The sequence below is a fragment of the Periophthalmus magnuspinnatus genome, chromosome 15 (assembly GCF_009829125.3).
Source record: "Periophthalmus magnuspinnatus isolate fPerMag1 chromosome 15, fPerMag1.2.pri, whole genome shotgun sequence".
Lineage (NCBI taxonomy): Eukaryota > Metazoa > Chordata > Actinopteri > Gobiiformes > Gobiidae > Periophthalmus > Periophthalmus magnuspinnatus.
This window is the reverse complement of record NC_047140.1, coordinates 32733770-32747334: the sequence shown is the minus strand read 5'-3', so window position 1 is coordinate 32747334 and position 13565 is coordinate 32733770. Positions and strand designations below refer to the sequence as shown.

The following is a 13565-nucleotide window of genomic DNA, read 5'->3' as shown; positions in this document are numbered from 1 at the left end:
CAACTGTTGAGCTAACTGTTAGCTCCTGATGCTACCGTTAGCTCCTGATGCTACTGTTAGCTCCTGATGCTACTGTTAGCTCCTGACGCTACTGTTGGGCTAACTTTTAGTTCGCGCTTTTACAGAGGTGCACGTGCCGGAGCCGCATGCCCGGCTCGCACGTGCCCGCGGTGTCACGCAGAGGGTCGCGCGCACGTAGAGGCTCCAGAGCTGAGTGTGTGTCTGCGGTGTAGAGTAACAGGAAGAGCCCGGGAGGAGGAGCCGCGCTGTGTGCCTCCTGTGTGTCTCCTGTGTGTCTCCTGTGCACCTCCTGTGTGTCTCCTGTGTGTCTCCTGTGTGCCTCCTGTGCACCTCCTGTGCACCTCCTCTGCGCCTCCTGTGCGTGCTCCTTTTTAGACTCTTCAGTTTAACTTCAGCGTAATGTTCCGGTGTCTTGTTTCCCGGGTCCCGGGCTCTGGGTCGGTCGTGTCCCACGGGCTCGTGTCCCACGGGCTCGTGTCCCGGGGGCTCGGGGGGCTCCTGTCCCCCGGATGCTCCTCCTCGGTCCTGTCCCGGGGCTACAGTCACACCGCGGACCCGGACGACGACCCCAACTTCTTCAACATGGTGGAGGGTTTCTTTGACCGAGGCGCCGCTATAGTCGAAGACAAACTCCTGGAGGATCTGAAAACACGAGAGAGTCCGGAACTGAAGAAGAAGAGAGTCCGCGGGATTTTAAAGATCATTAAACCCTGTAACCACGTCCTGAGCCTCAGCTTTCCCCTGAAGAGAGACAACGGAGAGTGGGAGGTGATAGAAGCATACAGAGCCCAGCACAGCCAGCACCGGACCCCCTGCAAAGGAGGTAAGGAGGTGAAGGGGTGAGGGGGTGAGGAGGTGAGGAGGTGAGGAGGCGAGGAGCAGAGGAGGTGAGGAGTGGGAGGTCATGGAAGCCTACAGAGCCCAGCACAGGACCCCCTGCAGAGGAGGTGAGGAGCAAAGGAGGTGAGGAGTGGGAGGTGATAGAAGCATACAGAGCCCAGCACAGCCAGCACCGGACCCCCTGCAAAGGAGGTAAGGAGGTGAGGGGGTGAGGGGGTGAGGAGGTGAGGGGGTGAGGAGGTGAGGAGGTGAGGAGCAGAGGAGGTGAGGAGTGGGAGGTGATAGAAGCATACAGAGCCCAGCACAGCCAGCACCGGACCCCCTGCAAAGGAGGTAAGGAGGTGAGGGGGTGAGGGGGTGAGGGGGTGAGGAGGCGAGGAGGCGAGGAGGTGAGGAGTGGGAGGTGATAGAAGCATACAGAGCCCAGCACCGGACCCCCTGCAGAGGAGGTGAGGAGCAGAGGAGGTGAGCAGAGGGCAAAGGTCAAACTGCAGCAGGACGAGGAAATATCAGGAATCATATTAAGTCTGATGAGTGAAGGTCACTCAAAGTTCACAGATGTTTGAAAACGGTAGTAATAATATAATAATGAAATAATAACATTACTGTAATAAAAGTGTATCCATGTTAATGTTCCTCCTCGGGCAGGAATGTGGACAGACTGCCCCTGTTCCACCTGTGCCTGGATAACCACGCCCAGATAACCACGCCCGGATAACCACGCCCGGATAACCACGCCCACTCCCCTCCACACTCTGGAGATTCAAAGATCCCTTAGATCCCTTTGCACATCACCACACCGCGTTTCCCAGAACCACGTCATAGAATTTAATTTTTTTTTAAAAAGTGTGATACGATACCAACATGAGTCCACCACCACAGACTGTGTGGTATACAGTGTGTGGTATACAGTGTGTGGTATACAGAGTGTGGCATAGAGTGTGTGGTATAGAGTGTGGTATAGAGTGTGTGGCATAGAGTGTGGTATACATAGTGTGGTATACAGTGTGGTATACAGAGTGTGGTATACAGAGTGTGGCATAGAGTGTGGTATACATAGTGTGGTATACAGTGTGGTATACAGTGTGTGGTATACAGAGTGTGGTATACAGAGTGGTATACAGTGTGTGGTATACAGAGTGTGGTATACAGAGTGTGGTATACAGTGTGTGGTATACAGTGTGTGGTATAGAGAGTGGTATACAGAGTGTGGTATACAGTGTGTGGTATACAGTGTGTGGTATACAGTGTGTGGTATACAGTGTGTGGTATACAGTGTGTGGCATAGAGTGTGTGGTATACAGAGTGTGTGGTATACAGAGTGTGTGGTATACAGAGTGTGTGGTATACAGAGTGTGTGGTATACAGAGTGTGTGGTATACAGAGTGTGTGGTATACAGAGTGTGTGGTATATACTGTGTGGTTCCTCTATCAGTGTAAGCACAGATACAGCTCTTCAGGGGCCCACACACACACACACACACACCCCAACACACTCTCTCTCACACACTCAAACACAGACCGGTTTGTCCAGGGTTGTGTCAGAACAAGCTCAGGCGACTGTTGCGTAACAGGTCTTTATACTGACACCAACCGCAGGACTACAAATGAGTCCGATTTGTCTTCACTGGAGCAGTTTAAGTTTTTGTAATTAAACTCACACACAGTGAACCTTATGAACCGTGTTTAACATTAGCATTAGCATTAGTTGTGCAGCTGTGTTTAACATTAGCATTAGCATTAGCTGTGCAGCTGTGTTTCCCAGACCAGTGTTTAATTTGTTTAGAGTTTTCTGTTTGTTTTAAAGATGTTTTCTTGCCTTAGCAACAGCTGCTGTTAGCTTCTGTATCATTTATAAAGCGAGGGGCGGCGGTGTGTGTGTGTTTACCTGGGGGCACAGTTTCATACAGACCTGTGTTAGAGGTTAAAGGTCAAAGTTGATCTATTGTGTGTTCTGCAGGTATCCGCTACAGCACCGACGTCTCTGTGGACGAAGTGAAGGCTCTGGCGTCTTTAATGACCTACAAATGTGCAGTGGTCGGTACGTCGGCCACACATGTGTACATGTACAAGTATACACATAAGTACACACACACATACACACACGTACAAGTACACACACATACACAATAGACACACATACACATGTACAAGTACTCTCACACAAGTACACACACACAAACACATTCTCCTTGTAAATTCTAAATCTGTTTCAGATGTGCCGTTTGGTGGGGCCAAAGCTGGAGTCAAGATTAACCCAAAGAATTATTCTGTAAGAAGTATTGTATTCTTTGTAGATTTGTGTCTAGAGCTCTAGAACTCATCTAGAACTTTAGAACTCATCTGGAACTCATCTAGAGCTCATCTAGAACTCTAGTGTTTTCATCCTGACGCAGATGCAGGGGGGGGCAGAGTGCATATATATATATATCTAAGTATTTGGTCACCTACAAACAAGCAGGTTTTGTGTCTCTCACACACCTGTAACTTCTTCTTTCAGAGGCTCCTCTGTCCTCCACTCGTTCTCTGTATTAATGGCCCCTGTTTGAACTCGTCCTCAGTATAAAAGACACATGTCCACAACCTCAAACAGTCAGACTCAAACTCCACTATGGACAAGACCAAAGAGCAAAGGAACCACAAACAAAACTGTAGACACCAGGCCCCGAACACTCAATCTGCAACAGGTAAGAGCTGGAGTCAACAAATCAACTGTGGAGCAAGTATTAGAAAATGGAACAAGACCAAGACCTGGGGCTCCACCAAGATCTGACCCCGTGGGGTCAAAATGACACAAGAACAAAGAGCAAAAACCCCAGAACCACACGACCGAGTGAATGACCTGCAGAGAGCTGGGACCAAAGTAACAAAGGGACCATCAGTAACACACTACACCACCAGGGACTCAAATCCTGCAGTGCCAGACGTGTCCCCTGATTAAGACAGGACATGTCCAGGCCCGTCTGAAGTTTGACAGAAGCATTTGGATGATCCAGAAGAGGATTGGGACAACTTTTTTTTTTTTAACTCAACTTGTCGTGTTTGGAGGAGAAAGAATGCTGAGTTACATCCAAAGAACACCAGACCTACTGTGAATCATGAGGGTGGAAACATCATGCTTTGGGGCTGTTTTTCTGCAAAGGGACCAGGACGACTGATCCATGTAAAGGAAAGAATCGTATCATGAGATTTTGAGTGAAAACCTCCTTCCATCAGCGGCGGCATTGAAGATGAAACATGGCTGAGTCTTTCAGTGTGACAGTGATCCCAAACGCACCGCCCGGGCAACGAAGGAGTCGCTTCATAAGAAGCATTTCAAGGTCCTGGAGTGGCCCAGTCTCCAGATCCCAGCCCCATAGAAAAACTTAGTAGGGAGTTGAAAGTCCACGTTGCCCCTGACAGTCCCAAAACATCACTGCTCTAGAGGAGATCTGCAGGAGGAATGGACCAAACTACAGCAACAGAGAAAACCTCTGGAGACAGAAAACGACCTGTCACTGTAACAAAGGGAATATAACAAAATATTGAGATGAACTTTTGTTGTTTGACCAAATACTTATTTTCCACCATAATTTGCTAATATATTCTTTAAATATCAGACAATGTGATTTCCTGGATTCTTTCCCTCATTCTGTCTCATAGTTGAAGTGAAACTATGATGAAAATTCCAGGCGTCTCTCATCTTTTTAAGTGGGAGAACTTGGAGAACGTGCACAACTGGTGGCTAAATAAATACTGTTTGCCCAACTGTGTGTACATATATATAATGAGAGAGAGAGAGTGGTGTTATATATATTTATGTTGTAATGTTGTAATGTCTTTTAATTGAATTGATTCAGTTCCAGAGGCAAAGGCTCTGACATGAACAGCAGTAGATACTTTTTAATGAAAACAGTCAGTTATCTGCTGTGTTTAGTTTGAACTTGTACATTTGTCATGTGACTCATTTAAAAACGTTTCTGCCCCTGACTCTGACCCCTGACCCTTGAGTGAGGCTTAGGCTACAGAGTTCAGGTGTGTCCGTTCACCTTTTGACTGTTTAACTGTTGTCGTTTTCAGGACGTTGAACTGGAGAAAATCACAAGGAGACTCACCATTGAACTGGCAAAAAAGGGGTTTATTGGTAAGAACCCTCCATAATGATAACAATAATAATCTGCACAGGCCTGTTTCATGCCCGACCTGTTTGTTCTGTGCAGGACCTGGGATCGACGTCCCTGCCCCCGACATGAGCACCGGGGAGCGTGAGATGTCCTGGATCGCCGATACCTTTGCCACGACCATGGGCCACAATGTGCGTCTCTGTTAAAGTCTCTGTTAATAATAATAAACATTATGGGGTCATGGATTTGACAAAAGTTTGTGGACGTGATCAGTGAGATCAGTTAAACTGTTCATTACATATAACACAACTGAGCTTCAGATGTTTACGTGTCGTTGTGGAGATAATGACGCTGTTTTTGGTGCGTAAACAAAACCACAAACCATTGACATATATATGCTACTGTTTGAATCCTATGAGATAAATGTTTGAACTTCAAAACAGATTATTACTTTAAAAACAAACATAAAAAAACATTTTCTTGTGTCTAATCTACATAATAAGTACTTTTTTAATGTTGCCTTGAAGGACATCAACGCTCACGCCTGTGTCACAGGGAAGCCCATCAGTCAGGGGGGCATCCACGGGCGCATCTCCGCCACCGGCCGAGGAGTTTTCCACGGTATCGAGAACTTCATCAATGAAGCATCATATATGAGTCAGCTGGGCATCAGTCCGGGCTTCCAGGACAAGACCTTTATCATCCAGGTATCAGCCAGACCTGTTTGTACAGTATATTTATACACACCTGTGTTCTTGATGGTTACTCTACAGTCACTCCACACGCTGCATTAAACATGTCTGTGTCTTCAGGGATTTGGAAATGTCGGCCTCCACTCCATGAGGTATCTCCACCGCTTTGGGGCCAAGTGTGTGGGAGTGGGAGAACTTGACGGAAGTATCTGGAATCCAAACGGGATCGACCCTAAAGAGCTGGAGGACTACAAACTGGTCAGCACTGCTCATTTATGTTTTATAATGGCATAAAATGGAACCATTAATTTACATTAAATTGTATTTTTAAATGTATCTTAAACTCTATCACCTGTACCTCAAACGTCACATTTTTAATTTTCTGATCTTTACTGGACACTGTTTATTTCTCCAGGCCAATGGTACTATTGTGGGTTTTCCAAACTCCACTCCGTATGAGGGGAGCATCCTGGAGGCAGACTGTGACATTCTGATTCCAGCCGCAGGAGAAAAGCAACTGACCAAAAGCAACGCTCGTAAGATCAAAGCCAAGGTCAGGACTCAGCCTCTAACGCCACATTAACCCCGGACACAAACCCCGGACACAAACCCCGGACACAAACCCCGGACACAAACCCCGGACACAAACCCCGGACACAAACCCCGGACACAAACCCCGGACACAAACCCACGACTGTTTTCACTTTCAGATCATCGCAGAAGGAGCCAATGGACCCACCACTCCTGAGGCTGATCGCATTTTCATGGAGAGGAACGTCCTGGTCATCCCTGTGAGTCTCCACGTGTCCAGAACGCCTCTGGTTTAGGGTCAAATGTGGTTCATATGGTCAAGAATGTGGACTGCTAAGTAAATGATAAAACGAGTCTGCGAGTAGTATTGGGAAGTAACAAGCACTGAGAGTGTTTGGAGTACTCATTTAGAGTAACTAATCTGGTACAGTTACTCTTCAATACAGTTACTTTACTAATGTCAAAGGAATACATGGAGGTACTTTATCATGTAATATTAGCTTTAAACTGCACAGAGTTCGTCTCTTAGGACATGTACCTGAACACTCCTTCATAACCTAACTATCAGGTTTTAAATAGAAGAGTTTATTTCTCGTTCTTCTCTTAGGACATGTACCTGAACGCCGGTGGAGTCACGGTCTCGTACTTTGAGTGGCTGAAGAACCTGAATCATGTCAGTTATGGTCGTCTCACCTTTAAATATGAAAGGGACTCAAACTACCACCTGCTGAGTGAGTCACGCTGACGTCACATGTAGAGTACAGTACACAGGCTGACCACAGCGCACAGGCTGACCACAGTACACAGGCTGACCACAGCGCACAGGCTGACCACAGCGCACAGGCTGACCACAGCGCACAGGCAGCACACAGGCTGACCGCAGTACACAGGCTGACCACAGTGCACAGGCTGACCACAGTACACAGGCTGACCACAGTACACAGGCTGACCACAGCGCACAGGCAGCACACAGGCTGACCACAGTACACAGGCTGACCACAGCACACAGGCAGCACACAGGCTGACCACAGTACACAGGCTGACCACAGCACACAGGCAGCACACAGGCTGACCACAGTACACAGGCTGACCACAGCACACAGGCAGCACACAGGCTGACCACAGTACACAGGCTGACCACAGCGCACAGGCAGCACACAGGCTGACCACAGTACACAGGCTGACCACAGCACACAGGCAGCACACAGGCTGACCACAGTACACAGGCTGACCACAGCACACAGGCAGCACACAGGCTGACCGCAGTACACAGGCTGACCACAGCACACAGGCAGCACACAGGCTGACCACAGTACACAGGCAGCACACAGCACACAGGCTGACCACAGCGCACAGGCAGCACACAGCACACAGGCTGACCACAGCGCACAGGCAGCACACAGCACACAGGCTGACCACAGCGCACAGGCTGACCACAGCGCACAGGCTGACCACAGCACACAGGCTGACCGCAGTACACAGGCTGACCACAGCGCACAGTCTGACCACGCCCCTCTGTGTCCAGTGTCCGTCCAGGAGAGCTTGGAGAGGAAGTTTGGGAAACACGGAGGAGCGATCCCTGTGGTCCCCACATCAGAATTCCAGGCTCGGATCGCTGTGAGTTCATGCGGCGTTTGCTGACGTCTTCTCCTGGTGTTTATTCCCATAAAAGAAAGAAACTTCTGAGATCTGATTCATTCATGAGCAGAAGTGATTTTGTGTTTTAGGGAGCATCTGAGAAGGACATCGTTCATTCAGGACTGGCCTTCACCATGGAGCGGTCTGCACGGGTACGTTTATATGTCCAGTATTTATGTTTATATATATTTACAACTGTTTTATGACGTCGCTGTAAACGTCATTACAACAAAGCGCCGCATGCGGTCAGCCCCTCACAGTGGGCGTGTACTGCTGGAGGTGAAAACAGATTGGCAAAATGGCATCTTGAAAATAAGACCTTCATAGACTATTTATATACTGTAAATTTCGGATTATAAGCCGCTACTTTTTTCCACGCTTTGAGCCCTGCGGCCTATACAGCAGTGCGGCTTATTTATGGAATTTTACTGGATAACGGCCCCTGGGGGGTGCTCTCTAGCTTTAAACGTAAAAGTGAGACAGACGTGGGGAAAGATTCTGCTCTGAAGAATTCACTAGTTTTGATTTTGAACGATCATTTTGCGCATCATGAAAAGGATATGATGCAGTTTTTAAGATAAAAAACTCCACACAGAAAGGCCTGGGCGACCCGGGGATCCAACCAAACCTTCTTGCTGTGAGACATGAGCCACTCAGCCACCGTGATATACACACAAAAACACAACAACACACAAAAACAAAACAACAGGAAAAATCAGACACAACAGGAAAAATCAGACAACTTAAGTGCATAAAAAAATACAACTCACCAAACGCTGCATCAGTGTGAGCTCTGCGCTGATTATGTGATTATGTCTACTCTGCTCCGCAGTTTCTTTAAAAAAAACAAACAAACTCTAAAGGCGTATGGTTTAATCCCAGGTGCTTATTCTCCATGTGCCAAAGCAGTTGTGAAGGTTTCATTGCCTCATTTGCTTTTCCCGTATGTTACGCAGAACGGACTCTGTGTGTGAGAGTCACCTGCAGCGACAAACCCAGATTTTAAGTAGGCATTGTCTGTTAAATTTATCTTTCTTTTTCTTGGAGGTCGTAGTCTCCTCTTCTGGCTCCTCAGTTTGTCCTTTTCCCCTTTGTTAAAATCTCTCCAAAGACTTTTGTTTTGGCTCATTTTCACTCACTTGTGGCTCTACTTTTGTGCGTCGTGTCTGATGTGTTATACATGAAACGTCATCACGGAGACAAGAGCAGATAATAAACTTATCACTACATCAAATAGATTTCTGTGGCGATTTCCAGCAGGATTTTCATCATACATCTACGGACGAGCTTATTAGTGTGTCATTAGGGACGGGCCAAAGCTGCTCCTGACCCCTGTGCACAGCGTCTGAAAACCAGGGCTCTTTACGCAGGACTGTGAGTTGTGTCTGTGTGTGTGTGTGTGTGTGTCGGGGTGTGTCTGTGTGTGTGTATGTCGGTGTGTGTGTGTGTGTGTCGGGGTGTCTGTGTGTGTCAGTGTCTGTGAGACGTGAGCGGTGTTTGTTTTGAACATTGTTCCGCGAGTGTGACACTTATTTTGAGCAACGAAAAATAAGAAAATATAATTTTATTTTAAGATCATAATAATCTTCCAATTTAAACTACAACAAAAAAGAGCTAACACAAATAAAATACACTTCAATTAAATACTTAAAATGTATTTTCCCAAACCACGCAGAGCCGCAGTATAAGGCTGAAAGAGCCACATGTGGCTCCGGAGCCGCGGGGCCGACCCCTGAAATAAGAGCCACAGCACGAGAGCTCGGCATCAATGAATCCAACTTGGTCAATGTAAAAAGACAACAAAAGTTTTCAGAGGAAATAAAAGCAGATTTTCCGTGTTGGTGCAGTTTTATTTTCTAAACCTGCAGGTGTGTTCATCCCGTGTTGATGTCGTGTCCGTGCACCGTCTTTCTGTGTAAATATCTCATGTTACAATATGAAAACCTGTGGCTTATATATGTACAAAATTGATTTTCTCTTCAAATTTAGCTGGTGCGGCTTATATTCAGGTGCGCTCTGTAGTCCGAAATTTACGGTAAATCTCACCCTCCGTGGGTGGTCTCATCCTTTTTTCCACGCTCGGGTCCTCTACCAGAGGCCCAGGAGCTTGAGCGTTCTACATTATCTTTGCTGTTCCTAGTATGATGTTTTTCCTGGGATCTGCTGCTGCTCCTCCAGTTTGGGGGTCACTGCCCCGAGTTCTCCGATGACCACGGGCACCACTGATGCCTTCACCTTCCAGGCCTTCTCCAGCTCTTCTTTGAGCCCCTGGTATTTCTCATGTTCCTTTTTCCTGACGTTCCCTTGGTTCTGTGATGTCCAATGGCTTTGCTCTATTGTTTCTCCACCTCCACAGTGTCCGGTTGGTTCATTCTGTCAGTCTGTATCTGAAGTCCCACAAGATCTTTACTCAATCATTCTCCACGCCCTTTGGAGTTGTTTCCCACCTTGACCTCGGCGTCTCCAGTCCGTACTCTGCACAGATGTTTCTGTAGACTATGGCTCCACTTGATTGTGTCGCTCCATGTTTGCTTTCCCTGCAGCATCTTACACCCTGCAGTTGTGTGCTGGATTGTCTCAGGGGCCTCTTTGCACAGCGTACACTTTGGGTCTTGTCTGGCGTGGTAGATTGGGGCCTCTATCGCTCTGGTGCTCAAAGCTCCTGTGCTCCAGGATCAGCCTCTGTCCTTCAGACCAGCTCTCTCAAGACATTGGTAGGATTTCTTGATATCAGCCACTTCAGTTCTGTTCCGGTGGTACGTTCCAAACAGGGGTTTATCCTTCCATGATGGTTCCTCTAACAGCTCTTCCCCTGCACTCCACTGTCTGAGACACTGAGCTCATCGTCTGTTGGGGCCTTGTCCTTGATGTACTTATGGATCTTGGATGTTTCATCTTGGACAGTGGCTCTCACACTCACTAGTCCTCAGCCTCCTTCCTTACAATGCGTGTACAGTCTCAGGGAGCTGGATTTGGGATGGACCCTCTATGCAGGTCAGGAGCTTTTGGATCTTAACATCTGTGGTCTGTGTCTCCTCCTTTGGCTGATGATTCCTGCTGGTATCTCATTACTGGCAGGGCATAGCTGTTTATTGCCTGGGTCTTGTTCCATTGAGCTGACTCCTTAGGACTTGTCTTACTCGTCTGAGGTATTTGGCCGTAGCTGCTTTCCTTGTTTCCTCTTGTTGCCATTTGCTTGTGGGACACCAAGGTACTTGTCACTGTCCTCAGTGTCGGCTATTGTTCCTTCTGGGAGGGAGACCCCTTCTGTGTGGATGACCTTCCCTCTCTTTGTCACCTTCTGGCTGCACTTCTCAAGCCCCAATGACATTCCAGTGTCTGTGCTGTAGATCCTGGTGGTGTGGAGGAGGTGACTGATGGTCGTCCTGTTCCTGAGTCGTGTCCATAGCCAGTGTTGCTGATGATTTGGCTGAGGGGGTTCAGACCTCTACAGAACAACAGTGGGTTTCTTTGGTATATGCCACATTTGTTGGTCACTTGTGCAAGTGGCCGTTGGCCTCAGGGGTGGTTTTCCACAACCTCATCAAGTTGAAGGCTCTTAGAGTCCTGCTGATGTACAGCTCCATTCAGTGATCCATGTCTGTGGCATTGAGTCTTTCTTGTAATCAATCAAGACAGTGCACAGGTTGGTCTGACGGGTCCTGCAGTCTCAGGTGACTGTTCGGTCGACCAGGAGCTGATGTTTGGCTCCCCTGGTGTCTTTGCCGATGTCCTTCTGTGCTGTGCTCACGTATTGATCCATCTGCTCACTTATCTTAGCCGCACCGATGCCTGACATGAGCTTCCATGTTGGATGAGACTGTACCATTTGGACATCAACTATATATGTATAAATATTAAATCATGTTACCTTTGTCTTCTGCAGCAAATCATGCGCACGGCCAACAGACACAACCTGGGCCTGGACCTGAGGACGGCCGCCTACGTCAACGCCATCGAGAAAGTGTTCAAGGTTTACAACGAGGCCGGGCTGACGTTCACATAAACATTTGACTTTGACCCTCACATAGACCTCTGACCTCTCTGACCCTCACATAGACCTCTGACCCTCACATAGACCTCTGACCCTCACATAGACGTCTGACCCCTCTGACCCTCACATAGACCTCTGACCTCTCTGACCCTAATATAGACCTCTGACCCTCACATAGACGTCTGACCTCTCTGACCCTCACATAGACGTCTGACCCCTCTGACCCTCACATAGACGTCTGACCCCTCTGACCCTCACATAGACCTCTGACCCTCACATAGACGTCTGACCCCTCTGACCCTCACATAGACCTCTGACCTCTCTGACCCTAATATAGACCTCTGACCCTCACATAGACGTCTGACCCCTCTGACCCTCACATAGACGTCTGACCCCTCTGACCCTCACATAGACCTCTGACCCTCACATAGACGTCTGACCCCTCTGACCCTCACATAGACGTCTGACCCCTCTGACCCTCACATAGACCTCTGACCCTCACATAGACGTCTGACCCCTCTGACCCTCACATAGACGTCTGACCCCTCTGACCCTCACATAGACCTCTGACCCTCACATAGACGTCTGACCCCTCTGACCCTCACATAGACCTCTGACCCCACACATAGACGTTTGACCGTGACGACTGGACTTATAATATTTAAAGCATTAGTTTAAACTCAGCGACATGATAATCTGTTACGATGGCACATGGCCTATAACGGCGCTTATCTTTAATATTTGACCTATGTCTTAACCCCGCCCACTCTACTTCCTGTAGAGAGGTGTTTATACCTGATGTCTTAAACCCGCCCCCTGCACTTCCTGTAGGGAGGTGTTTATACCTGATGTCTTACAGTTATATATAATTATTTACATGTTTTGATTCTTAGGGGAAATAAAGGGACGCCTCGATGGAGTCGGGGCTGAGAGCATTGATTATTACGCTTTAACGGTTACTAAGGTTACTATGGTTACTATGGTTACTACGGTTACTATGGTTACTACGGTTACTATGGTTACTACGGTTACTACAGTTACTAGTCTTATGCACCTTATGACTTTCTTGCTTTTATACAGAAACGTGCCTTTGCTGAATGTTACATAACAAAAGCTGAATGTACCTGTGCCTTAGAGATACGGCCGCCGCAGACTCACCTGTTTACAACATTAGGCCTTTAAAAAAGCCACAACCCTTTACACCAGGGGTGTCCAAACTATGGCCCGGGGGCCAAATGCAGCCCTCAGACCAGTTTTTATTGGCCCTCAGGCCTCCTGCTGAACCCGCCCAACTGATCATAAGCAGAACTTTTAACAGCAAATTAAATTATTTCTGCCACTATAACCTCAAACATGACAGTGTGACACAGACCTGACATGAATGTGTTTCTTATTCACACACAGGGCTGTGTGTGTAAAGCACCGCACTGCACTGATCACTGTCTGTGGCCCGTTTTGAGATGTGGCCCTCGATTAAAAAAGTTTGGGCACCTCTGATTTATACACACAAACAAACACACAAACACAGACACACACTCAGTCACATGTACCCGTGAGGAGGCCAACGGGGTCGGTGTTTACAGATCCTAAAAGGCCCTTTCCTTTGTTTTTGTTGAGTTTTGCTGCGGTTTGTCTGAGACGCTGTGCTTCTATGCAACATGAGAGATACTGATTTATATTCTGTATTTCAGGACATGTTTTATTAACTTAAAGTTTTTCTTTCTGTTACAAAAATAAAACTTTGGT

At 47.6% G+C, this 13565-nt stretch overlaps 1 protein-coding gene across 2 annotated transcripts; it reads left to right on the top strand.

Annotated features, from left to right (window-relative positions):
• The first annotated feature begins 148 nt into the window (after nucleotides 1-148).
• LOC117383045 (glutamate dehydrogenase, mitochondrial-like) lies at nucleotides 149-12200 on the top strand. 2 transcript variants are annotated; one of them, XM_033980282.2, is made up of 13 exons: nucleotides 149-844; nucleotides 2822-2902; nucleotides 3078-3133; nucleotides 4921-4984; nucleotides 5061-5155; nucleotides 5492-5671; nucleotides 5777-5914; nucleotides 6072-6209; nucleotides 6367-6447; nucleotides 6795-6918; nucleotides 7713-7804; nucleotides 7915-7977; nucleotides 11712-12200. In XM_033980282.2, the coding sequence occupies exons 1-13, from the start codon at nucleotides 421-423 to the stop codon at nucleotides 11829-11831; spliced, it is 1656 nt and encodes a 551-aa protein (XP_033836173.1). In that variant the 5' UTR covers nucleotides 149-420; the 3' UTR covers nucleotides 11832-12200. The 2 variants fall into 2 exon arrangements, with proteins under 2 accessions (XP_033836173.1, XP_033836174.1); XM_033980283.2 differs by lacking the exon at nucleotides 149-844 and adding an exon at nucleotides 1137-1194.
• Nucleotides 12201-13565: the final 1365 nt, after the last annotated feature.

Bases quoted from the DNA above. Each gene is read 5' to 3' on its own strand.
- LOC117383045 (XM_033980282.2), top strand. From the start codon at position 421: ATGTTCCGGTGTCTTGTTTCCCGGGTCCCGGGCTCTGGGTCGGTCGTG. The intron at 3,134-4,920 runs GTAAGAAGTATT...TGTCGTTTTCAG, and splicing joins TTAACCCAAAGAATTATTCT to GACGTTGAACTGGAGAAAAT. The intron at 7,805-7,914 runs GTGAGTTCATGC...TTTGTGTTTTAG, and splicing joins AATTCCAGGCTCGGATCGCT to GGAGCATCTGAGAAGGACAT.